The sequence below is a fragment of the Nycticebus coucang genome, chromosome 16, assembly GCF_027406575.1.
Source record: "Nycticebus coucang isolate mNycCou1 chromosome 16, mNycCou1.pri, whole genome shotgun sequence".
NCBI classification, from domain to species: Eukaryota; Metazoa; Chordata; class Mammalia; order Primates; family Lorisidae; genus Nycticebus; species Nycticebus coucang.
The window spans coordinates 31,330,709-31,358,339 of NC_069795.1; the positions used below are offsets into that span (position 1 = coordinate 31,330,709).

Sequence of the window (27,631 nt, forward strand, 5' to 3'; positions counted from 1 at the left end):
TCGTAATAGTAATCGTCAGTTACTATTTTTGTACGGTCTATTTGCCATTTCTGAATATGTGCTTATTCTGCTAATTATTGATATATCAATTTTATACATTGTTGGACTTCCTACTTTTGAAGATAATAATTTGGCCCACTTGCATCCTTTCTATACCTTCTGACCGTCTTACTCCTATGTCCCCTTCTTTTTTTCATTTCAATATACTAACTTTAGAAATATTAGTCATATTAATATTTAGCTTTTGAATTAGTATAGCCATGTCAATATTATCAACTGTGACCTGAGTGTTATATTATTAGCACTTCATTTCCTTTCTGGCACTATTTCTGTTCTTCTTTGAATTAATAATAAATTCATTTTTACCATTTTAATTATTTGTCTACACTGCTTGTAAGTCTTTGAGATCTCTAACGGAAGTTTTTAAATCTTTGAAAATATATTTTTATTTATTTATTTTAATGTTATAGAGAAGGGGTATTGATCTGTCACCCAAGTGGAAGTTTAGTGGCCCAGACATAGCTCATTGAAGCCTTGAATTGCTGGGCTCAAGATATCTACCAGATTTAATCTCCAGATTATGAACCCCCAATTTTTATATTTTAGCTATTAAATTTTTCCTCACTAAAGCCATCCCAGAGGCTTCAGATCTCTTGCCTGCCCTCACTGGGACAGGTCTTGTTTAGGTCTATTCCATAAACTGATTTTGTCTTCCTTTGCTCCAATTTTTTGCTATTTTCTACATCTTATACTTGTTTTTTTCTTGGTTAACCCCTTGGTTAATCCCCATTCTCTCCTGATTGATTCCCACTAAATTAAAATAAATAAGTTTCATTTCCCTCTGTGCACATGTGTGTTCATTATTTAGTTCCAATTTAATAGTGAGTACATAGGCTATTTTTTCCCATTCTTTAGATACTTCACTTAATGTTCCCCAATTCCATCCCAATTGTCACAAAAGGCCTTAATTTATCCTTCTTAATGGCTGAGTAGTACTCTATATAGACCACATTTTTTTAATCCACTCATGAATTAACAGGCACTTGTGATGATTTAATATCTTTGAATTGTGAGTTTTGCTGCAATGTACAGTCAAGTGCAGGCATCTTTTAAATAAAATGATATATTTCCTTTGATTTAATGCTCAGTTGTGGGATTGCTGGACCGAATGGTAGGTCTACTTTTAGTTCTTGAGGAATCTCCACACCATTTTCCATAGAAGTGGTGCTGACTTGCAGTTGTGATGTGTATAGTGCTCATTCTCTTCACATTCATGCCAGCCACTACTGTTTTTAGACTTTTTAATACAGCCATTCTAACTGGGGTAAGGTGATATCTCATTGTGGGTTTGATAGTGACATTGCCCTTTTTCATATGTTCATTGGCCTTTTGGCCATTTGTCCATCTTCTTTGGAATAACTTCTGTTCATGTCTCTCACCCATTTTTTAATGGGGTTGTTTGTTTTTCCTTTGATTTACTTTAGTTCTTTATAGACTTTGGTTATTAACCCTTTTCTGGGAACTATTTAATTTATCAAACCTCATTTATTACCTTTGATGTCTACTTCATAAATTCTTTGACCAGGCCAATATCTAGAAGAGTTTTTATATTTTCTTCTAGAATTCTTACCGTTTTATGAATTATATTCAAGTCTTTTATTCTTCTTGAATTAATATTGTGATTTCTGAATGATATGGATCCTGTCTCATTCTTCTACATGTGGCTACCAATTTTCCCAGCACCATTTATTAAATAGCACTTCTTTTCTTCAGTGTATATTATCTGCTTTGTCAAATATTAGTTGTCTGTATGTGTATGGTTTATATCTGGGTTTTCTATTCTGTCTCATTGGTCTATGTCACTATTTTTGTACTAACATCATATTGTTTTGATTACTTCAGCCTTATAAGAATAGTTTGAAATCTGATAATGTGATGCCTCCAGATTTGTTCTTTTGCTTAAGATTACTTTGGTGATCCAGGCTCTTTTCTGGTTTTAAACGAAAAGTAGAGTTATTTTTCTGTATGAAATATGACATTGATATTTGCATGGGCATTTCATTGAATCTGTAAATCCCTTTGAGCAGTATGGACACTATAACAATATTGATTCTACCCATCTATGAGCATATGTATTTTCCATTTGTTGGTGTTGTCTACAGTTTCTTTTTTTAGTGTTTTGTAATTCTATTTGTAGAGCTCTTTCATCTCCTTGGTTAAGTTTATTCCTAGGTATTTCAATTTCTTGGTAGCTATTGGTATTGAGTCTTTGATTTAACGCTCAGCTTGACTATTATTGGTGCGTAGAAATGCCACTGACTTGTGTACAGTGATTTCGTAAAAAAAAAAAAGAGATTTTGCTGAATTTATTTATCAATTTCAAGAGTCTCTTGGTGGAGTTTTTAGGGTTTTCTAAATATAAGATCATGTAATCAGCAAACAATGATAGTTTGCTTTCCTCTTTCTTGATTTGGATATCCTTTATTTCTCTCTATTGCCTGATCACTCTGGCTAGGACATTCAACTATATATTAAATAGTGGTGGTAACAATGGGCACATTTGTCTTGTTCCAGTTCTTAGTTGGAAAGATTTTAACTTTTCCCCATTCAGTATGATGTTGGCTGTGCATGTTATATATGACTTTCATAATCTTAAGATATGCTTCTTCTATGCTTAATTTGTCAAGAATTTTTACCATGAAAGGGTACTGAATTTTGTCAAATGATTTTCTGTATCTATTGCAATGATCATATGGTGTTTGTTTTTGCTTCTTTTATGTGCGAATCATATTTATTATTGACTCATCCTTGCATTCTTGGGATGAAGCCTATTTGTATTTTTGGGATGAATTCAGCTTGCTAGTATTTTATTGAGGATTTTTAAATCTATATTCATAAAGGATGTTTGTCTGTAGTTTTCTTTTTTTCTTTTTTTTTTGTGGTGTTCTTTGCTGCCTTTGGTATCAAGGTAACACTGGCTTTGTAAAATGAATTGAGGAGTATTCTCTTTATATCAATGTTATGAAATAATTTCTTCAGTATGGGTCCCACCTCTTCTTTGTAGGTCTGATAAAATTATGCTGTGAATTCATCTAACTGGGGCTTCTTTTTTTGTAGGATTTTTTTTTCAACTTAAACCTTATTGCTCATTATTTTTTAGTCTATTATTTTTCTGGGGTTCTATTTCTTCCTCATTGAGGCTTCAGAGGTTGTGTTTTTCCCGAAATTTGTTTGTTTCCTCTACATTTTTTATTTTAAGTGCATAGAGATTTTCAAAGTATTCACAGATGGTATTCAATATTTCTGTGGCATCAGTTTTAATATCTTCTTCTTTATTCCTAATTGAGTTTATTAGGGCCCCTTTATTCCTGTTCCTGGTTAATCTAGCAAGAAGCCTATCAATTTTATTAATTTTTTTCAAAGAACTAACTATTTGTTTCATCGATCCTTTGTTTTGTTGTTGTTCTTTGTCTTCCATTTCAGTTAGTTCTGCTCTTAACTTAGTTATTTATTTTCTTCTGTTGGCTTTGGGTTTGGTTTACTATTCCTTTTTTAGCTCCTTGAGATGTGTCATTAGATTGTTAATTTGTGATATTTCTATCTTTTTAATGTAGGCATTTTAGGTAATGATTTATCCCCGTAGGATTAGTCTTCCTGTAATCCTTTTACTTCATTGTCATTACTCTTACTGTACCTTTTACTACATTTGTCATTCAGTTGGAGGAATCTTTTGATTTCCATCTCAATTTTATTATTGACCCAATAAGTGTTCAGCAGCATGTTTTCTCAATTTCCATAACTTTGTGTAAAATTGAGTTTTTCTCTTAGAGTTGATATCTAGTTTTATTCCACTGTGGTCTGAGAAGATACTTAGCATGATTTCAAAACATCAAAATTTTCTTCAGATGCTTCTCTGCCTTTGTTATTTCCTACTTTCTTCCTCCACTCTCTTTTCTGTATTGTAATCTAGAAGTTTTCTTCAAATGGCATCTGAGCTATTGTAGATTAGCCATATTTCATTGCTGTTTACAAAAAAAGACTACTAGAAACTGTGCCAGCTGATGATTTCCACTGTCATATATTCAGATTAGGAAGTAGACATTTTATTGTAGATGAATACAGAGATTGGAGCTAATGATGTTGATTTTCAGTCATTGGATGAGAGATAGTAATTGACAGACTGATACTTCAGAAATACTAAGATAAAGCTATGAGGAAAGATTCTCAAAACCAAACCTTAAGAATATCAATATTTTATTCATTATATGTGGCATTTATTTAATAATACAATATATGGTATTATTAAAGTCAAGATTTTTGTTAGCAATATAGTTATTTTTTGAGTCTATTTCTTAAGTATCTACTGTTATGTTCCAATCCCTGTTTAAGTGCTTACCTAATAGCGCAATTAAAAGACAAGACCCCTGATTTTGGTAGGATTCTCATATCATTGTATCGGCAATAACATTAAACTTTTCCTTTGAAGAGTGGCAAGAAAGGCACTTAATTTTCCTCTAGGAACATTACCTATGTTTGTCTTTGATTCAAAGGATAATTTCTCTCAGGCAAGAAAATTTTAGGCAAAAAAATAATGCAGTCAGAGTTTAATCATATTAAAATGGTTCAATCATTATCACTTTGTATGGAGAGACAAAACAATTCAAATTGAATCACTGTCAATCCAACCCTCACCTCACATATGTACAGTTAAATAAATGGGGACCTACTTTGTCGAGGCATCTGACTTCCCAGTTTAATAGACACTACATTTTTTTTTTTTTTTTTTGAGACAGAGCCTCAAGCTCTCACCCTGGGTAGAGTGCTGTGGCATCACAGCTTACAGCAACCTACAACTCCTGGGCTTACGCCATTCTCTGGCCTCAGCCTCCTAAGTGGCTGGGACTATAGGAGCCTGCCACAACACCTGGCTATTTTTTGGTTGTAGTTGTCATTGTTTGGCAGGTCTTTCTGGGGCAGGTGAAATCAAGATAAGGTTTATAAGCAGTGGTTAGCTCCAGTGTACTCTTACTGCTTGGTTATGGCCTTACATGACTTAATGGACTCTACTTATGTAATTACTGCTCCAACATTACATTTATAATGTCAAGCCAAGTTTATTTTAAATTGTTAAGGTCATCCTAGAAATAGATGCTGTGGTATAGCCATTGGCAATGGCTACTTTCAACAAAGGAATACAGTTAGAAAGAGAAATTTGATCACCTGGCATTAAATCTCCTTAATTACTGCATGCCTATAAGAAACTTAAGAGATAAGAGATATTACACAACCTCATTTCAGATTTATGGTATTTTTGTTAACTTGAATATTTTGTTTTCTGAATATTTTTGATGTAACTACAATGAGACTTAGCATTTAATTTTATTATAACCATATATAAAGTTTGATTTTTCAAAATGCCAATTTAGAACAAAATTGACAAGACTACTCGAGAGCTGTACTTTACAGGGTAACACACTAGCAAATAACACTACTGTCTCAAGAGAGATTAACCGTGTAAGCAAGTTATGCAGGTGATTCAAATCCAGTTAATCTCATATAAAAAAATGTTAATTGCATTGGCAAAGACATTGCCTCTGATCATTTCAAAGATATATAATTAGAGATCAACCCATTCAGAGAGACTCTAATCTAATTGATAAGCAGTCAGCAAAGAATAGCCCTCGAGATTTCTTCGCATGTTTTTCAATATGTGGTCAGACATAAGGTTATAAGATGGAAAAATTAGTGACCTTATTTTGACATGATTTAAAATTAAGTTTGCTTGCTATTCAATACTTCAAGATTTTCATACATATTTATTTTAACTATACAGAGCTTCATGGGCATAAAGTCCATTGGGCTTTAAATAGGTATTGAGTATAATCACTTATCAACTTACTGGATGGTTCTATTATCAACTTATACTCTACCTTTTTAAATTTCCATTTTTTTGCAGATGATTTTGAGACAAAAGAAGAGAACCAAGACACTCCCTTGTAATTTATGTAATTAGGGTCTGAAAGGAATTTAGCTTTGTATTTGGCTTATGATAACAGTAGCCACTACTAATGGAAAGCATTTAAAAATGTGTTTTCGGCCTGTTCAACATCTTTAGTATTAAGTATTTCTGTTTCTGATTCTCAGATTTTTCTGGAGATATATTTTGGTTAAGGAAATTGAAAACATTTTTTACAAAAATATTCATCCATTTAAATAAATGTTAGGTTAATCTACAGTTTTTATCATATTGTTTTCTGCAGGCAATTATCAAAATTACAAAGCAGGAGGTGATTTTAGTATAATTAACAGAAAGCAGTTGGAATAATAAATTAGGCAATTTAGAGATAATTGCTGGAAAATATGCTATGGAAATTCTCAGACTAATATTTTATAATTTGTGTCCAAACTCCAATGTCTCAGTACATTCCTACGTTACTTAGTTGGACAGCAAAATCTCAGATAATCAAGTATAAAACTCATCTTGATATGTCTTATGACTTCCATTTCTGTTATTATTTGTATCCATTTCTTTTCTATCAATTGAATTATATTTTGTATATGATAAACCAAGGTCAGGCTTCCAAAAATTGTATACCACATACTCTCTTGTGGTTATCAGTTGCTAAGCAACTAGAGTCTGCTTGAGGGCAGAAGGCAAGAGGGAAAGTTCATTGTCAAGTTCTGCAACCCTGTTTAGTTCATTAGAACAGCATCAGGGGATTGTATATCTTGCTGCGGCTTCAAGTTTTAAACCAAGTACTTCCACATGTCTCCTTACTAAAAATGGGGCTTAGAACATGTATGATAACCAAAAAATTGTAAGGATCCTTATAGTATTCCCTGTAAAAGACAGCTGAGCTGTGGAGCATGTCTAATGGAATATGTGCCTTTCAGAGCAATTATATGTTACAATTTTGTGACTAGTAGCATATTGAGCAAAGCATACCAAAACTTTGCCTGGAATATACATACATATTTTAAAGGAGCTAGTCTTATACTGTCTTAAAATTATTTTATACCCAGTAATAACATCACAAAAACTTTCCATATTAGATAAGTAAACAGTTTTAAATACCAATAACTTAATTTTTGATATATGAGTTATGACAATTTATCCTAAAATGTCATATTTCCCAACCTGGGCAACACTTCTGTAATGATCCTATGTATTTATTATTTTGTTGCTTTGAAAATGATCAATTATCAAAGTGATTATTCTGTATCATTATGTATTACAGATTATCTGCATTTCATGGTTATTTTGGTTCTTCCAATCTTACACTTTCTTTCTATTACTGATTGCTAATGTTGGCATGACTGTCTTGTTCTGATTTTATGGGAATGATTTTTGTATTTTACTTTTAAAAAGCATTTTGGTGTTTAATTTCTCACAAAATATCCTCAGAAGGTTTAACAAGTTTCTTTTGATTTTTTCTTTATTTAGACTTTTTTTTTTTACTCAAAAGGTTATGTGTATATACAGATATGATCATATATATATTTCCTTTTCCCTTCTTTTATAGGAGTAGCTTCCCTTATGTCATTTAGAATTAATTTAACTTCAAGTAACAGAAATCTAACAATGGCTTAAGCATAAAAAGTTCATTTTAGTCATACCCACTTTTTCTACAATGAAAGGATCTTACACCCAGATGTACACATACAAAAAAAAAAACATGTACACATGTATATACACATAATATTTACGTTTTACCTTCCATTCTGTTTCAATTTGTTAAATGGAAATTTGAGAATCTTTCTAGTTTTCTTTTTCTCCCTCCACATTTAAGTCCCAATTTTGATACCTCTTAAATCTGTTCCTTTTCTATATTTTTAGAGCCAGTATATGAGTTAAAGCTGAAGTAATTTCTTGCAACAGTACTCTGACCTAATTCATTGCTCTATATTTCTCTTCTAGTTTATCTTTCACAGAACTGAAAAAAGGATCTTTTTCATAACCTTATTAAAAATGTTGCTTTCTTGCTCAGTCTTTTCACAGCTCCCTGTAACTCTCTGGGCAGGGTTCATATTGCCTGGCATGGAGGACAAGGCCTTAGGTCTTGCCACTCACTATCTGCCCCACTTGGTCTCCCATCAGTTTCCTCAATGAAACCATCCTGCTGGCTATTCATCAGCTTGGCCACTGAGCGCCAGGCCTGCAGGAGAGGCTGTGTTAACATGTTCTGAACGAATGAGTGGATGAAAGGGAGATCTCTCTAGCTTGTTCATCCCCATGTTAGGTTATACTACAATACTCCTGTCAAAATCAGAGGGAACAGCAAGGGTTTTCTCCTGACATTTTTTAAACTCGAGTGATGTCAATAGTGGCTAAAGCCTCTTTAGCATTGAGTTAATGCAGTTTTTGGATGAATTGGATGAATAGCCCTGTGCAATAGCATAGAACAAGTGAATTCTGCTTCCTATGCTAATGATCCATTTTAATTACAAGCATGTGGCACACTCATAAGAATACACTTATCCTATTGCCTATTTGCTACCAAAAAGATAGCTCAGTATCAACTACACCAGTCCTAAAATGCCTGTTTAGGGCAAATAGCATCCACAGCACTAAAGAGTAACATTAAATCATCCCATCCAATGTGCAGATCTGTTCTGTTGTCTAGGCGACACACTTGGCTGCTAATCAATTCTGGCTGCCTAAAATCTTTAGAATCATATTTTTCATAAGTTTTGAATGAATTGTTTATAAATTCTGCATGAAAAACAACTTTCCATGATAAAATCCTATTTTCATTGCTTGTAGGTCTGTGCAGGTCTGTGCTTGGAAAAAAAAAAAAAAAAATTCTATCCCTACTGTCACATTCTCTGGAGAGACACACTTGTTTTCCCTCTATATGCCCATAATAGTTGGTTTTATTACAAGAAAACATTTCTTGTGCAAGTTACACATTTGTTCTACAAATTTAGATCTTGATTTAGTCACTAAAATCATATACTCACTATGCATATGTTATTTGAAGTCATTTATTTTCTTTAACAATTTCCTGCCAAATGCATTTTAGTTTTTGCACCACTCTGTTCCAAATTCTAAGTTAAAAAGTTTGAAACTAAAGTCCTGAGAGGTGAAATATGTCCAGATGGCCAGATAAAGTCTGTCAGCTTCCTGCGGGTTTCATATTTCTCTTCCTGAGTCAGTCCTGTTTCTACCTCAATAAGGAGTAATATTAAACTTGCCTGTGATTTGGAGACATGTGCTAACAAAATTTAAATAATAATATTTCCAGTATCAGACCATTATCCAAAAAGGGAGGAAACTGTACAACAATGCAACCATTTGGAGATACATAAAACTCCTTTTTGTTTTGTATTTTTTCTTAGATGGTAAAATTTTTGTTGATACGTATTTACTTCCTACTTTTATATAGAGGAATGTTAGAATACAATTTAACAGTGCAAGATACACTAAATACAGAATACTGACAAAAGTAAAAAACAAAAGTCAAGTAAGGTAAAAATGGGTAAATGTCCTATACGCTTAGGAGGAACCCACTGAAGAAGCCTTAGAGCATTCCCTATGATTATAAACAGTTCACAGTCATTAATAATGGAAGTCTTTGTACTTGAGAAAAAAATATCAGGTAGGCGACATTCCATAGACGAGGTGAAAATATTCATGAGAGCACTGAGTCATTGTCAAAAAGTAGCTAAAGTGGGAAACTTTAGAGAACATGTGTAATAGCACACACTGTATGGTTTCCTTTAGCATTCATTTTTCTTTTTTTGAGACAGAGTCTAACTTTGTCACCCTCAGTAGAATGTTGTGGCATCAAAACTCAGTAACCTCAAACTCCTAGGCTCAAGCAATCCTCTTGTCTCACCTTCCTGAGTAGCTGGGACTACAGGTACCTTACAGCACCCACCTAATATGTAAAGGTGGGTCTCACTCTTTGTCAGGCTGGTCTCAAACTCATAAGTTCAAGTGATCTACCCACCTCGGCCTCCCAGAGAGCTAGGATTATAGGAGTGAGCCACTGTGCATTGCTAGCATTCGTGAGGATTATTAATATATTTCCTTTTGTCATATTTTCCATTCGTTTCAACTTTTAATTTCCCCACTCTCAACTATAATAGATGCTCTTTTTCATATCTGCTTATTTCTATAGAATTGTGTTCTGATTTTTTTATGATTAGGATCGACCTATCCACTTAGTTAAGGAATTCATGGAAAGATCAATTTAATATTTTTTATCCAAGTCTGTATGGTCTTATTTACAAACCATAGCTATTCCTGTGTTCCAAAGTATTTTATTTTGGCTAGCACAGCGGCTCATGCCTGTAATTCTAGCACTCTAGGAAGTTGAAGCAGATGGATTGTTTGAGCTCAGGAGTTCAAGACCAGCCTGAGCACAAGCAAGACCTCCTCTCTACTAAAAATATAAAAACTAGCCAGGTGTTATGACAGGCACCTGTAGTCTCAGCTACTTGGGAGGCAGAGGCAAGAGAAACTCTTGAGTCAAAAAGTTTGAGATTGCTGTGAGCTATGATGATGCCATGGAACTCTACCCAGGGTGACAGAGTGAGACTCTGTCTCAAAAAAAAGGGGAGGGGGGGATTAAAATAAATAAAATGTCATTTTATTGGATTATTTTGGATTGATAAGGCCTTACCAAGACCTAGTTGACATGCAGATTTAGGTACGATATGCCACAGATAAACCAGGTTTCTTTTGTTTGCCCATAATTTACTGAAAACAGGCAAAACAGTTCCTCTCATTTTACATTGGTGTTTTTTTATTTCTCCCCCTCAAGAACGACCCACGTTTCTCAGGAGGCCAATTAACCAGGTGGTGCTGGAGGAAGAAACTGTAGAATTTCGCTGTCAGGTCCAGGGAGATCCTCAACCAACTGTGAGATGGAAAAAAGATGATGCGGACTTGCCCAGAGGAAGGTAAGAACATCATAGAGATGGAGAAGCATTGGATACCAATGAATAATTAAGAAAAAGACAGTCAAAATTCCACTACCAAATATTCCTGTGTCTTGGGTTATTATTTTCATACATATGATATTTACACAGCCAGCCACATATCTGCTGTGTGTGCGTGGAAGTTCCCCAGGCATTTGATGTCCGATGAATCTTCACACTGATGTCTCAGCCTTCCTCACCCCACCATTATCCACAGACACCTTGGATTTCTGAGCTGCTTTCTTCTGACCCCTTTGTGGGATGGTCCTACTTGATCACTTTCCCTATTCCCACAATGTTTTATCCAACTGGGTGCCATTTGTCTGCCTTTATTACTCAAAGCATCACTAAAAAGAAGCTGCTGAGTGTAGCTGACGTTAGGATCTAGAAGAGGAAAGGAAAGATTATTGAGCCCCATACTGAAAAGGCAACAAGTCGAATTTGTCATTCAGGAACCCCCTCTCACTTTCTTCCTTGCTATTCACGGAGACCTTCACTTCCATCTCTTTCCTATTCTTCTTATCACCAAACCCAATCTCTCAATTCTGTACCATATCCCAAATACTTGTCATTGTGTATAAAAATGATTTAATCATTTTTTTATTTAGATTTTCCTGTCTTTTAAGATTTAACAAATCAAGCAAGTGATTTTTGGTGTTTTTCTTTTTTTAAATTGAGATAGTGTCTTACTCCATCACTCTGGGTAGTGTGCCATCATAGCTCACAGCAACCTCAAACTCTTGGGCTCAAGCAATTCTCTTGCCACAGCCATCCTAGTAGCTGGGACTACTGATGCCCGCCACTAAGCCTGACTATTTTGTTTTGATTGTTGTTGTTTAGCAGGTCCAGGCCTGGAGCATGTGGCCAGAGCCTTAACCACTGAGCTACAGATGCCCCAGTGTTTCCTTTTCTAAATACAATGAGCAATTTTATCTTTATTTTGCCTTCCTCCTCATCCTACCTGATTATCTTAACAGCCATCACACCTACTCTAATCATTATCTACATAAAATTCTACCCCCTGCTTTTTTTTTTTTTCTAATTTTGGTTCAAAAATAAATAAATAGTAGGTTTCACTTAGCTGAGTGAAATTAAGCATGCTTCCCCAGAGGGCATGTACCTCCTGTGTGCTTCACCAGTACTCTTCCATTCCTGAATTTATACACTCATTTCAAAATCTCAGTTTTATATTTCCCTAGTTTGATGATACTCTACCTTCACTCCAAAATTATGCCATCAACAACATTGACTTCAGATGACCCAACGTTTCAAATAGTCAGTGAGAGAGCCTTTACAATCCATAGAAATGAAACAAGTGAAGATTGTAATTCAGTTAGTTTTTCAGCCTTTATAGTGCTTCCTTCATCATTTTAATGCCAGGCATCTATTTGGGTTTGCAAATGTGAGGTCTTGTGTGCCTTGACAGTGGAGAAGCAGGTTAAATATCAAGGAGAATTTACAGAATTAAGTTGTTGGTGTCCATCCTTTATGTATAGTCAATAACTTTCATCAAATTTAAGAGCATAGAGTAGATAATTTTTAAATATTAATGGAAGACTAGGAAACTATGTGTTTAAACTTATTCTAGTGTATATTATGGTTGAGTACAAATTACTGGGAGTATGTATCTGTGTCCATTTAAAAGAATACCTTTAATTATGGAATAATTTGAAATTTATGGGAATATTATAAAGTTAATACAAAGAAATCCTGCACACCCCGTACCTACTTTCCCTTACTGCAAACATTTTACAAGACAATGAAATATCTGTCATGCTTAATGAACAGATGTTGATACATAATAATTAAATGATGTTTAAATAATTAAAGGTTTTTTTTTTTTTATTTCACTAGTTTTTCATAAATGTCTTCTTTCTGCTCCAGGATCCAACCCGGGGTATTTATTTAGTTAGGAATCGTAGGTGATTGGCTTCTGCATTTTGTTATCATGTCATCCCAATCTCTGGTGTGAGACAGGGTTTTAGCGTTTCTAGGGTTTAGCGTTTCATCATCATGAAGAGAAGGACTGGATAGGTGTGCTATGGAATGCACCCCAAACTTGAATTAATCTAATGTTTCCTCATATTAGACTGAGTATACGGGTTTTCCAAAAGAGTGTCACAGAGCTGACAAGATCTCATTGCATTATATCAGTGGTAGGTGGGTCACTTATCAAAAGTTTTGGTACAGACTGTGTTGTGGTCCATGGTTTTACTTCCAAGAAACACAGTCAGCAGCGTCCTTTCTGATTCACGCATGCAAGTTTCAACTGTCGTGGCTTATTGGTGTTGCTGGGGAGGCTTCATTTGTGTCTGTCCACATGGATTTTACCTTTTCTAATTTTTGTGTATCTCCATACTTTTGTAATGACATACGTGATATTCCCGTAACAGCACTGGTGACCTTGTCAACTTTTAAACATTAAACAAGGTCAAATTGAAAAATAGAAAGTTATATGAGTGTGGTACATTTCAGCATGTCTATGTTTCTGAATTTAGGTAACCTAAGACTTAATCAAGGCCAAGACTAGTTTGATTTTTCCCAGTTGATTAGTGTAGTTGTGAACCTGACAACTTTAGGTGCTAGACTATTCTTCACATCTGGTCAAATTCATTTGCTTCCAAGTTCAAATAATGCATGCATATCAGAGGACAGTATTCAAAGTACATTTTCAGAGTGTCTGCTATTAAGGCCTTTAAAGACAAGATTATAATTTTGAGACATCTTACCTTACCTAACTCCCTTTAAACCATTTTTATAGCTTCAGTCCTTATTCTCTTATTACTGGCATGATACTGCTGCAGTACTTTGTGTAACCAGCTAAATATTTTTGAAGTATTAGGCAAATGGAAGTGCTGTGTAAGCTTTGAATGGTTATGTTAGAAAGGCTTAACGCAAGGCTCAGTGCAACATAGAAATTGAGGTCAGTATTTTTATCATAAGAGAAAGCATATACTTTTTTTTCTTGAATTTTCAATCTTTAAATGATATTTCAAAGAAGCTTATTCATCTCTAGATTTCTACATATTAGCATAAGCTTCACTTTTGCATAATGAGAGGGAAAGCGACTTGGTGAAAGATAACAGTAATGACTTTTAGGCAACCATAGGCTAAATCAACAACATGGATTCTATTTCACTATTTAGGTCTGAGACTAGGGAGATGGCCATTGTTCTTGTATAAGCAATTGGCGTGGGGGATGACATTTCTTTGGCTTAACATTTAATGAAATTTGAATAAGGTTTGTGTAGTGGTTCATGCTTAACACATTTATAGTAAAGCTTTGTAGGGCAGCTGCATAGCCTGTAATTACCATGTAAGTAATATGTGACTATTTTTCTTTGGAGACAAGAAAAGCTTTTCAATTCAAGTTTAAATTTATGAAATGCTGCTGAGAGCTATTTAAACCTTCAACACAGAAGAAGATAACTGTGCCAAGCTTTCAGTAACCAGAAGTGAATTAAGGGAGGATTTTTTCCCTTGCCATGAAAATATTTTTTAAGTAGTACTTGTATGCCTCTGTATTTTATTTAGTCTTAAACTCCTGACCTTTCTCAGTCAAAATCTTTAATGAAATTACGACATACTCTCAGTGAGTTAGATTAAAACGTTTTCTGATGAGATGAATGTTTCAGTAAGGTAAGAAACATAGCAGGTCTCACAATAGCCCTTATGTTCAACAAGAGAAAAATCATGTGGACATTTTCCATGTGACCATGAGATCGAATGGGAAGAAGCTTCTGCATTATACATGTGACTGCCAAAGCATTAATTCCTTGCAGAAACTTCTGAAGATATTACCATTTCACAACTGAATATTTTTAGGAAGCACATTAATACTGTGCCAAGTTTCACTCTTTTCCCCCAAGGAGGTCTCGAAACATATGTGTTCAAATAAATCAACACTCACTCATTTATTTGTGATAGAATTTTACACAGCTGTATGAAAATAAAGTATGTCGTGGAAACAAAAAAAGAATAAGGCCTTTTAAACAGTTTATACTGATTATGGTTTTAACAATCACTGTTTAAGCATAATTTAAATTGAATAAGATATACTTTAAGGTTTACCTACATTTCTTAAGTGCCTACTGCATTTACAATGCTCATTTTAGCAAGATAAATGTGCAGTTATCAATTCTTTATTTTTTATTTTATATTAACAAGATTAGGTAATGTGGGCAAGTATTTAAATACTGACTGTATTAAAGAAAGTAAATTGCAATAGTTTTAGTTTCCTCCTTGGGTACTTCATGGTTCTTTTGCAGTCAAACCTAGAATGTTTTGCTTATTAGTACTCTTGTGATAATGAAATTTGTTATGTGGTAGAAATTGCCAGAATTTACAAATGATGCAATGTTCCCTCTTACACCAGGTTTCATCATAACATAGGGATGTTATATATTTTTGCTATACCCCAATTATGTATGCACTGAAGCTCCTTGAAAAATATCTTATATTTACATAAAGAAATAAAATATAATACATTTCCACCAAATAAATGAACTTGAAATGTATCAACATGTCAATATTCTGTTCAATCTAACATTTATGAGAATTTAAAAAAAAAACTCTCAAAATTTGGATAAGAAGGTAGTGTGATTAATTTAATCATGATTTCTTTTTTTGACATGTCAAAAGACTTTATATTTCTGTTAATTGTTTACAGCTTTAAAAAATTAGAAACAGCAGATATAATATTTTTCAATGACCATACAATTTTTTTCAGCATTTCATCATTAGTTAGCTCCATATTTTTTATCCCATTTTTTCTTATTTTTTAAACCAACTCAAAAGTGACACTAACTTCTTCTGTAAGGATCTACAACAGAGAAAAGAATGTTCATAATAGCTTGTCAGAGGAAAAGGGGATAAAATTTGCCATTTACATTCTTATGTATGCCTGCAAATTCTAAGTGCAGCTGATGGCTTGTACATAGTGCATGTAATTCATGAATATTTCATAAAAAGAGAATAGACTAGAGAATAAGAGTTTCAAGATATATAGAGCAAAATTCTATCAATTTTCCTGAACCCACTGACAAATTCCTTTTCATAAACTGAAATCTATTTGAAGAGAGAATTCTTAGAGTTTTTAGTTCCATGAAATATGAGATTCATGTAAAGAAGAACTGAATAGAATTACTTATAATTCCTTTTTTAAGGTGGCATTTTGAAACCAAGTGAATCTTCCCACTTAGCTCTGAAAAATGTTCTTATATTAATTGTTTAGAAGCTCCAGTGCTTAGATCACGTGCTTCTGGGATGCAGAGTTCCTGAACAGGTGCTCGGCCACCCTGCTGAGGAGATCGACCTTTTTACATATACCGTGTGCTTCAAAGACGTGTGGTCATTGGGACTCTTGATAAATAACCATGCTGACTAGGTTGACTGGTAAAGTTTGGGCAATTAAAATGATTTTAATAAAAGAAGAAACAAATAAGAACAGGAGAAAAACAATGTACACAAAATATTGTGACATCTGAAAAAATAGACTGAAAGTCAGAAATATAAAGAAAAGGGTAAATAAAATTGTGGGCTTTTATTGTCTTAGCCTTATCTGTCTAAAAATATTAGAAAGTGCATGGGCAACTACTGTGGGATTGTCTAATACAGATGACCATAGCATAAAGGCTGTTACAAGAGATTTTAACTTTAAGTTTATTCTATCACTGTTTGGCCATTTATATTTAGTTGCACCCCTCTTTTCTTGAAATTATGTCCAATGGATTTCTTTGCCACTAATCAGGAGTGTGATGTTGAATAACTTATTTAAATTCTTTATGTTTTACATCCGAAAAATATGGACTAGGAATGTAGTGAGAATAATGGTTATCCTGTGGTTTGACTCGTAGGCAAAGGCTAAACAAATATGTCATAGATTCTAACTCAAAGGGTTATTAGAAGGATATAACTATTTCAAAGTACTGTAAATATTGTACAATGGATGCACATACAATCGGCTCCAGTGGTATAAATCCACCTGAGGGGTGTCATTTACTAGTTATACAGATAACTACAAAGAAGAATAATTAATGTTGTAAAATAAACTATAAAACTTTTATGTAGTAATTACACATTTCCCTTTCTTTAGCCAAATGATTTTCAGATAAAAACATACATTATATATTCAATATATTTGAATAATTAATAAATAATAAATGTGTTTATTTATTATTATTCATTCAGTAGATAACAGTTATGCTTTTAAATTATATAGGCTCATTTATAAATTTTGCCAGTCCCTGTGTAAGCCTAAAATTTGCCACTCATTTTCCTATTTCTGGGAAATTGCACATCCTTCAGGTATTGTTTCCTAGGCCGAGTATAATCAGATTTCTGGCTTGGATACTTCACATTTCAAACAGTATGCTATACTATTTGTCTGCTGGTAATAATAATGCCATTATTGTAAGAAGGTTATGTAATAATAACAACATATTTTTGGAGAACTTACCATGTACCATGTCCTCCATAAATGCTTTTTATACACACTAACTTAATTATTTTAAATAATAGTGTTGCAGCATATATTTTATTACTCCCATTTGAGGGACGTGGAAACAGAAGCTTCAAGAAGTGGGATTTTTAGGTTACACATTAAAAATGTTAGGACCACTTTATGGGGGCAAGACATGATTGCAAGAGGGACTTTACCTAACAATTGCAATCAGTGTAACCTGGCTTATTGTACCCTCAATGAATCCCCAACAATAAAAAAAAATGTTAGGACCAAAACTTTATTTACAATCTTTCCAACATGAAATCTACATTTTAAACTAATGGGAATAATAATTATGTGATTATTAATTGTTTATGGACCTGAGCCAGCTACCAATTTTATATTTCAGATGAAAATTTAGATTATCAGTTAGCAATACTGTATTATGAATAACTAAACAGACATAATATTCTGCATTACAGGTAGGGGTAATTTTTAGACTAGTTTCATAAGCCGTGTATGAAATACCTTGGCATTTGAACATTTGAACTTGGAACGCTTAAGGTTTACTTTCTGGGAAACTGATATATAAATTTTGTTTACAAACAGAATTAATTAGCAACTTTCAGATGGTACTTTTTCTGTGTTTTCATCAAATAGGTGCTAATAGTTGCTGTTAACACAAAACTAATTGCCACCTATGGTGGGAGGTGCAAGTTGCCTACTCCTGTGATCACCCTGGCCCATCTGTTGAGAATTGCATCCTGGGAACAATGCTGGAACTGGTGTCTGATTTGGGTTCTGGCCAGTGGTCAACTAACAATCTGGGACACACTTGGAATATGAAATGCCTTGAAGTCAGAGATGCTCTGCTGTCCATTGACTAACAGCTCTTGTATGTGGGCAGAGCCAAGACCAGGTGCCAGTTTGTAGAGGAAAAGACCTGTCTGAGTGCCACCTGTCATTGGCATGTGGATAACGTCCACCACAGGAGCCACAGAAGGTGTGCTTCTTCCATCTCAGTGTGGCGTGTTAATGCATTTATTTAGGCTGAGGTAGGGACTAGAGGAGCGTTTTACCTTATGCCAAACTGTAAGGAAATGGTAAAGACTTTCCAGGAGTTAGTGACCATGTCATACCATATCACATCAGTGGATTCTGTGGCAACAACTCAAAACAGTTAGAGAAGCATGGTAATACTCCTTTTTTCCAGTATTAGAAAAAATAAAACAAAGCCCTCCTCCCCGCCAAAAAAAAACCAAGAAAACTGAGATGAATGGTCCAATAGAAAATTTAAATTAACCACGTACCTAAAAATTCAGGAAGATGAGCTCTAGACTCTCTATTTCCTATGTAATAAATATTTTGTCTGATTTTCTACACAAAAATTTTCCATAAAGTCCCTAAGCAGTAACCCAAATTTCCTAATAGTTTGTCCAAATATTTAGCACCACAAATAACAGTAAATTCAGTAAATCAAGCCTGTTATCTTTATTTGAGAAATTTTAAAAAGAGAAAGAAAATACTTTTTTATCCTGAATATGAACATAATTTATAGAAAGTTATATTTGTTTGTTTGTTTGTTTGTTTGTTTGAGATAGAGTCTTACTTTGTCACCCTCGGTAGAATGCCATGGCGTCACAGCTCACAGCAACCTCCAACTCCTGGGCTTAGAAGATTCTCTTGCTTCAGCCTCCCAAGTAGCTGGGACTACAGGCACCCACCACAATGCCCGGCTATTTTTTTTGTTGCACTTTGGCGGGGCTGGGTTTGAACCTGCCACCCTCGGTATATGGGGCCGGCGCCGTACCCACTGAGTCACAGGTGCCGCCCTATAGTAAGTTGTATTATAGTCAACTTTATCAAAAGAAACATAAAAATCTTCATTTAGACTAATAATATATTTCAAAATTTATTTTAAACATAATCAAACAGATTCATGAAACATTTCTATGGATGTATGTGTTTATATTCCAGCAAATAAAAAAGAGAAGTCTGTCCTCAAGGATTTGAGTGGGAAGTGTGAGATATAAGTAATATTATTAAATAAGGCAAACTATATAAAAACTAATAGACAAGACACTTTGGGGTTTCAAAACATGAAAGATTATTTCCATGTGGCTCTAGAGATGAGACGGAAAGGGAAATCAGAATCTCTGTAAGTGGAGCTGCAAAGGCTACGTCCGAGGGAGGGAGCAGCAGGAGAAAGCTTTGGAACGTGTAGGGGAAAGAGGAGTGGCCCTGAAGGCCACAAAAGTTAGCTGAGACTCTTATAAAAGCCTTTTAGTCTGCGTGAAGTGTTTATACAGAACATACTATGAAATGAGGATTCGTTGAAGCAAATGGAATAGAAATATATCCTTCTAGTTTTAGAAAATTGTTTCTTATATTCATATATAGGGTCACTTCAGCAGAGAATGTTTGCAAGTAGGCATTCCTGGTAGGAAGTTGTTTGAAAGGTAATTAGGGGAATACTTTTGGGCGTTTCCTATTTCCATGTTAAATATACAAACAGGGATACTAATGCCTTTTTTAAAATTAAATTGGAAATTGATTGAATCATTCTATGTCAGGGTTCTTGAGCAAAAAGCATTAGAGGCAAAACTGATGTTTATGACTTGAAATACTAGTTGAAAGCTATTGTGCTTAGTAAATAGAGAATTTAAAAGATGCGTTGCCCATTCTAATCAGTTTTAATCATATGATAGTGTTTCATGTCACTGAATCCAAAGTAGAATTGATTGGGCAATCTAACAGTAATTTTTCTCTGAGTTTAGGAGGGAAGAAATGACCAAATCAACTCCGGCATGCCATCTATGATAAGATGAGGTGTTAAAATATGAAAAATGTGCACCTTAAAATGTATTAACGATGGGAGTAGTACCTAATGTTTACAATTAATTTACATAGAAGTAACGCATTTAGTCTTCACAATTTTCTCATGAAACAGATACTGTTATACCTATTTTACAAATGAAGGATCTGAGGGGCAAAAATAAGTGGAAGAGAGAGACTTGAATCCACGTACTTCAAAACCAAAGCTCACTCTTTTAACTACTAGTATGGTAATTCATTTATAATGAAACTTATATTAAAAATAATAACAAAAGCTGTGATTTTTTTCAAGGGCCCACAGATTTTCTGCTTGGTGGTTACACAGTTTATAATTACTCATTCCAAAGCATTTAATTATGAATCCTTTCTTTAACAGAGGAAAAAACTGAAACTAAGAGACAATAAAAAGCATCCTCACGGTCAATGAACCCATTGTAGCAAAGCTAAATATAAACTGCAGATCTCTCTGATATTTAAAGCTTCTGTTCAGTCTCTCTCTCACCTTTTCTCCTTCATGAAAAAGACCCGCTTCCAGCTCTCATTGTAAGTGCTCTAAACTTTCTCTTTGTTCTTCCTAAAAATAATCTCTTTGTCACCCTAAAAATAAATAAATAAAAAATTAAATCTTCTGTTCATTTCTTATTTTTGATTCAGAATACCCTCGATTGGCTGTCAATGTTTTTGTCTTTTTGTCTTTACACTTTCTTTTTTTTTTATTTTTTTATTTTTTTTATTGTTGGGGATTCATTGAGGGTACAATAAGCCAGGTTACACTGATTGCAATTGTTAGGTAAAGTCCCTCTTGCAATCTCCCTCTTGCAATCTTGTCTTGCCCCCATAAAGTGTGACACACACCAAGGCCCCACCCACCCCCCTCCTTCCCTCTTTCTGTTCCCCCCCCCATAACCATAATTGTCATTAATTGTCCTCATATCAAAATTGAGTACATAGGATTCATGCTTCTCCATTCTTGTGATGCTTTACTAAGAATAATGTCTTCCACATCCATCCAGGTTAATACGAAGGATGTAAAGTCTCCATTTTTTTAATGGCTAAATAGTATTCCATGGTATACATATACCACAGCTTGTTAATCCATTACTGGGTTGGTGGGCATTTAGGCTGTTTCCACATTTTGGCGATTGTAAATTGAGCTGCAATAAACAGTCTAGTACAAGTGTCCTTATGATAAAAGGATTTTTTTTCTTCTGGGTAGATGCCCAGTAATGGGATTGCAGGATCAAATGGGAGGTCTAGCTTGAGTGCTTTGAGGTTTCTCCATACTTCCTTCCAGAAAGGTTGTACTAGTTTGCAGTCCCACCAGCAGTGTAAAAGTGTTCCCTTCTCTCCACATCCACACCAGCATCTGCAGTTTTGAGATTTTGTGATGTGGGCCATTCTCACTGGGGTTAGATGATATCTCAGGGTTGTTTTGATTTGCATTTCTCTAATATATAGAGATGATGAACATTTTTTCATGTGTTTGTTAGCCATTTGTCTGTCGTCTTTAGAGAAAGTTCTATTCATGTCTCTTGCCCATTGATATAAGGGATTGTTGGCTTTTTTCATGTGGATTAATTTGAGTTCTCTATAGATCCTAGTTATCAAGCTTTTGTCTGATTGAAAATATACAAATATCCTTTCCCATTGTGTAGGTTGTCTCTTTGCTTTGGTTATTGTCTCCATCAGATTGACCGCAGACTTCTCTAATGAAACTTTTCAAGCAAGAAGACAATGGTCATCTACCTTTAATCTATATATAACTTTCTAACAGAATATAGTGCTCAGCTGATCATTATTGCAAACATTTATTTCTCTACCTCCCCATCACCTTTTGCCATATTTATCTTTAATCCCAAATATCTATGGGTCTATGTCTGATACAAAGTGCTCGGTAGTTACACATTTGGTACAGTGGCTCCCATTTAGGGACCATTTTTCTTCCCCTATGATGGGGATAGAATGATGTTTGGCCAAGTAAATAGATTTGCCACATTTGGGAGATTGAATGTTGTTGGTATCTAGTGGGTATAGGCTAAGAATGCTGCAAAATGTTCTTTTATGTATAGGACAATTCCCAAATTAAGGAATAATCTGGCCCCAAATGTCCACAGTGTTGAGGTTCAAAAACTCTGATTTATTAGAAAAGATGAGTCTGGGCATTGCTCAGTTAAATGTTATTTTATATTATTTTAATTTTTGTTGCCCTAATGAGAGGGTAAAAATAATGGAATATAATTCAAGGAAACAGATTTCAGAGATAATAATCTTTCCTTATTGCCTTACATATGACAGCTATACCAAGTAAGATGGAAAAATAATACTATGATAGGGTTGACATAAACACATCATTGTTTAACACAAGAAGAAAGCTTGCTAGTTCATTAATTATTTGAGAAGAATGTATATTTTGCACATTTTCTGGAATACATAAGATAGGAAATTATTCTTTATACTCCTTCCTCATCAAACAGTTGTTAAATTGATGGAACTGGTGAGGAGTACCTTAATTAGAGAAGTGTTCATTTTCAAATAAATCTACCAACCCACAAGGTACATGACACATAAATGATCAGAAGTGCCCCGTGTGGCTGTGTTGAATTTATAAATTATTCCATAAACATGTTTCAAGAGGAAGTTTCTGTTGGCAGGAGAAAAGAGGAGAGACAGCCTTTTGAATCTTCCATATCATAGCTCAGACTAAACATGCCTCTAATAATGCAGAAGCCTCCGGTAGCTCAGCTGGTGCTCAGTTTGAACACTGATGAAAGAGATATCTTGGAGTTTGTCCAGCAAAGACAGCAAGGCCACTAAGTAGACAGCATTTTAAAAATATATATTTTATCCTGAATCTACTGTCCTTTATTCCACAGAGTTCCTTCTCTGCTCAGAAGATTACAAGGGGAACAGACTCTGTTTCTTAAAAATCTTCGGGTTTGAGCTGCAAGCTGTGTATTCTTGTGGATTTAATCTCTAAAGTATTTTTTAAATGAACTTAAAGTTGCAATTAATTTCTAGGGAAATACCAGACTGTGCAGTTTTTGGCCGAGGCTGGGTTTGAACCCGCCACCTCTGGCATATGGGGCTGGCGCCCTACTCCGTTGAGCCACAGGCGCTGCCCATGTTCCAGCATATTCTTAATTACAGTACATTTGCATTTTGTTTTTGCAAAATTTCAAGTTATATTAAAAAATGTATTAGAAATAATATATTCAATATTTTAAATATAATTTAAAAGTAATGAGTACATGCTTTACATTTAAGTGTTTTATTCATTTTGAATTAATTATTGTGAGTGGTGAGAGAGAGAGTTCCTGTTTCATTTTTCTGCATGTGGCTATCCAATTTTTCTAGCACCATTTATTGAATAGCACTTCTTTTCCCTACTATATACTATTATATGCTTTGTCAAAGATTAGTTGGTTGCATGTTTTATGTCTGGGTTCTCTGTTCTATTCTATTGGTCTGTGTCTTTATTTTGCCATGTTATTTTTGCCATTGTTATTTTGCCAACAACAACAATGCCATGTTGTTTTGGGTGCTATAGCCTTGTAGTATAGTTTGAAATCTGGTAATGTGATGCCTCCAGATTTGTTCTTTTAGCTAAAGATTACTTTGGATATCCATGATATTTTCTGGTTCCAAATAAAACATAGCATATTTTTTTCTTGGTCTGTTAAATATGACATTGGTATTTTGATAGAAATGCATTGAATCTGTATATCACATTAAGTAGTAAAGATATTTTAGTGATGACTATATGTGTCATAAAATCTTATAAAATACTTTATTTTTAAACCTCTAAACTTTATCACATAGATAATTGTCTATAATATACAATTATAAAATATGTATAGTAAAACCTTGAACATTTATTGTAATATATTACAAAAAGTTTTATAAATGTGATATATATGATATACTTTCATGATATTTTATAATATATATTTTAAAAGTAATATATAATATAAATATATATTTAAAGCTTTGCAATTTAAAAAATACATATATTTGCAATATTTTACAAGATAAAAATATACTAATGAAATAAATATGTTTAAATATTTAAATTTTTAAGGGCTTTCAATTTTGTGAAAGCCAGAATGACTATAAAGTAACATTTAAGTTCTCTTTTCAGAAAGATAATGTAATTAACAGGGATAGGTCAGTATATACTCTACGAATATTTATAGTCTAATGTCAAAAAAGAAATAGTGACTAACATGTCAGTGATAAAAGGTAAATCTAATTATAAAATAATAATATCCAGTCCTTGATGTTGATAATAATGCATTAATAATGTAATGATATTAATATGATATTTATTAGTAATGAGATATATACATAATTTTATTATATGCAGTTCATCTTAAAATTAATTTTCATCTTAATTATTTTTAATTGTTATGCCTGAGTCTTTTATTACTCCTGAAGTTCAATCTTGAACTTCCTTATCTAGGCAACAGATATGCATGTGTGAAGAAAATACAATATAATTTTTCTCAACCCTCAATCCAGCAGCAAATGTCAGGTTAACAAGCAGAAAACAAACAAAAAACACATTCACTACTGTGTGTAATGCACAACACATAAGAACAAAGTAACTTAGGTTTAGGAGTCTGGCTTATGTACTGCCTTCAACAAAGAACATAAATTTTAGAGAAGTAACAAGAAATGATTCCTAGGCTTCCAAAGGTGGGAAAACAGTGGGTAGGACTAAAGTTTACTCTTAGTTTCTTCTGGAGCCATCTCTGAGCTGATACAAGTTGTAAAGGTGAATTTATATCCTGTCCTTAAGAGGGAAATGTGGGGAGGAGGGTAGAAAGACCTTTTGTCTTTGTAAATCCCAGTCCTACTTTTACAGAGAGAAAGGCAGAGAGCTCCTCTGCAGCTTTGCTGTCATCAGCTTAACAATTTTTCAAACACCAGAGAGGTACACCCTCCTTTCCTTCATGTGGTTTATAGAGGAAGACACAGAACAAGGGCAGGTGTGAGTGAAGATATTTTCTCTAAGTTGTAACTACTTCGTTCTATGAGTTGGGTGGTGTTGGGTCTTGTGAAAAAGGGTATTCATTTTGTTAATTGTGATGGGAAGGGATTTGATACAGAGAAAATATTAGAAGTGAAAAATGACGAATAGAAGGTAAAACTTAAACAAATGCAAAGTTTAGATAATTATTAATTATTATTAATTTAAAGTAATTATTAATTTAAATAATCGAACATGATTCTTAACATGTGCACTGTTTTTCTCAGCATCTCCAATGTCTCTATTGTACAGATTTGTCATTTTTTCAGGAGCAATGTTTGATGCTTCTGAAAGCAACCTTCCTTTTCCTGCAAGTGTACAGCCTTCATTTTTCCTCATTGGCAAATTTTTCATGGCTACCCACTAGGTTCAAATCACTGTATTAAACTCTGCGGATGTAACTATGAATAAAAGTAATATGGTCATCCCTTTATGGAGCTTGAAATTTAGAAACTTAACTAGATACTAAATTAATTCTGTGTCAGTACAAGCAAAAGAAGTTGGGCTAAAGGGAAGGAGAGTTGAGAGGTATGGAGACTGGTTCACGTGTGAAGACCCTGCATGTGCTAGATGCAAAAAGGAGCCTGGGAATGCTGGGGTACAATTGAAGGTGTGAATGTGAGATAATCCGTGCTACAAGATGGCACTGCACGGATCACCAAAGACCAGTAGGTACAGGAAGAAACATGTAAACTGAGCTCAGAAATCTGAACTTTGTTATGAACTCAGTCAGAGCCAATCAAAGATGAAATGAAGCATTTATTAGTCCACTCTAAGTATACCAAGATTATATACTATTGCATTAATACATAATTGGGATTTTGCCAGGCAAGTACAACATTAAAGCAGTGAGACGAGACATAGGAAAATATTGGCAAGCAATGTATGGGTCATTCATTCTCTAAGCAAGGTAGAGAAAGTAATGATGATGCAAAACATTGACAGAGAAGTAGAGGAAGAGGTTCAGCCTGTGAACTGATAAAGAGAGTGACACCCAATTGGGGTCTGACAAGATTAGAGATTTGAAGTTCACATTTCAAAGGTAGAGCTCTTCCACTTGAATACAAGGGTCAGGGACTTGCTATTAGACAATGACCAAATGGAGGTAGAGATAATGGTATTACCGGAGGGAGGACATCAGCGTGAACTAGGGGCCAGTTATGGAAAATGCAAGGTGACATTGGTTGGGTATTTACTGTGTTCCAGGTGTGCCTCTCATCACTCTGGCGTAGTCACTCATTTAGTCCCTACAACAGCCCTCGAACTGGGGCCTTTTAATCATCATCTTAAGGAGGAAGAAAGGCAAGATTCCATTCGAAACCTAGATGACATGGATTTGATACAATCAGGGGTAGAGGGGTGTTTTGTTTTGTTTTGTTTCATGGGAGAGGATAAGTATGTCATTCTGATGTGTCAGACCTCAAGGACTTGTTTGAAATGGCCAGGATGGTGCTTTTTGTTTTTCTTTTTCCTACACCCTTACCCTTCTCAGGAAAGAACCAGATTTCCATTAAGGCATGGAGGATACATTTTTGAGAATGATGATAAAGAAGTTTTACAAATCAGGAAATGGGTAGTTTAGGAAGCATCGTGAAAAATCGTGTGGAGATGGTCACAAAAATTTTGTGTGTGATTGTAACAGAGGAGTTGAAGCTTATTTCAGTAAAGGTGAACAATAGGAGAGTAAGATGACAGGAGAAGGTGGAAACTTGTGACTGAGGATACCAGGCTGTGAACTTTAGAACTGGCCATAACTTTGCTAAGAGAATTAATCCCTGGAGATCTCTGTATCTGCCATAGGTGTGGAAGATGGTAGAGACAGGGCCACTCAGAAGACCACTAGTGCCTATACTGTTAAAATCTGGAGGCAGTTCTGGCTTTGGCTGAACAGGGTACATTAGCCTCTCGGGAAAGGCCCACCTGCAGACTGGTTTAAATGCCCACACTCCAGTGAGAGGGTCTAGTTCCAGGGTGGTTGGTATCCATGGCAGCGGTTCCTGGGCTGGTTTTTTTTTTTTTTTTTGGTCTAGACAAATCTATACCCCATTAAGTCAACTATTATTACTTATTGGTGGTATTTTTAAGACATTTTGTTCATTTATTTTTTAGTTGCCTACCCTTTTAGTTTGAAAATGCCTTGCTGTCTAAGCTGTAGTAAAGGGAGTCTAACCTAGGGGTCTAACATAGGCATTCATGTATCAGGCTGACAAGGAAGGAGTCACTGAAGGGTGAAAGTTACAAAGGTTGAATGATAGAAAGCCAGGAGAAATGAAAATATTGTTTGGTTAGTTAAGACAGGATAAAGAATGCTATGATATATCAAGTTTCATTTTGAGTTTCTGTAGAGGCTATCTATCCCTGGAAGGATAGAAACCCATATTCACTTGAAGCAGAAAACC

General features: G+C 34.5%; 1 protein-coding gene across 12 annotated transcripts in view; it reads left to right on the top strand.

The window, feature by feature from the left end:
- The window catches only part of ROBO2 (roundabout guidance receptor 2), a 630,786-nt gene that overhangs the window by 435,207 nt on the left and 167,948 nt on the right, over positions 1 to 27,631 (top strand). For all 12 annotated transcript variants that reach the window (XM_053565141.1, XM_053565146.1, XM_053565142.1 and 9 more), the window contains exon 5: positions 10,770 to 10,908. In XM_053565141.1, coding sequence (XP_053421116.1) covers positions 10,770 to 10,908 — 139 coding nt within the window. The remainder of the gene's footprint in view (positions 1 to 10,769; positions 10,909 to 27,631) is intronic.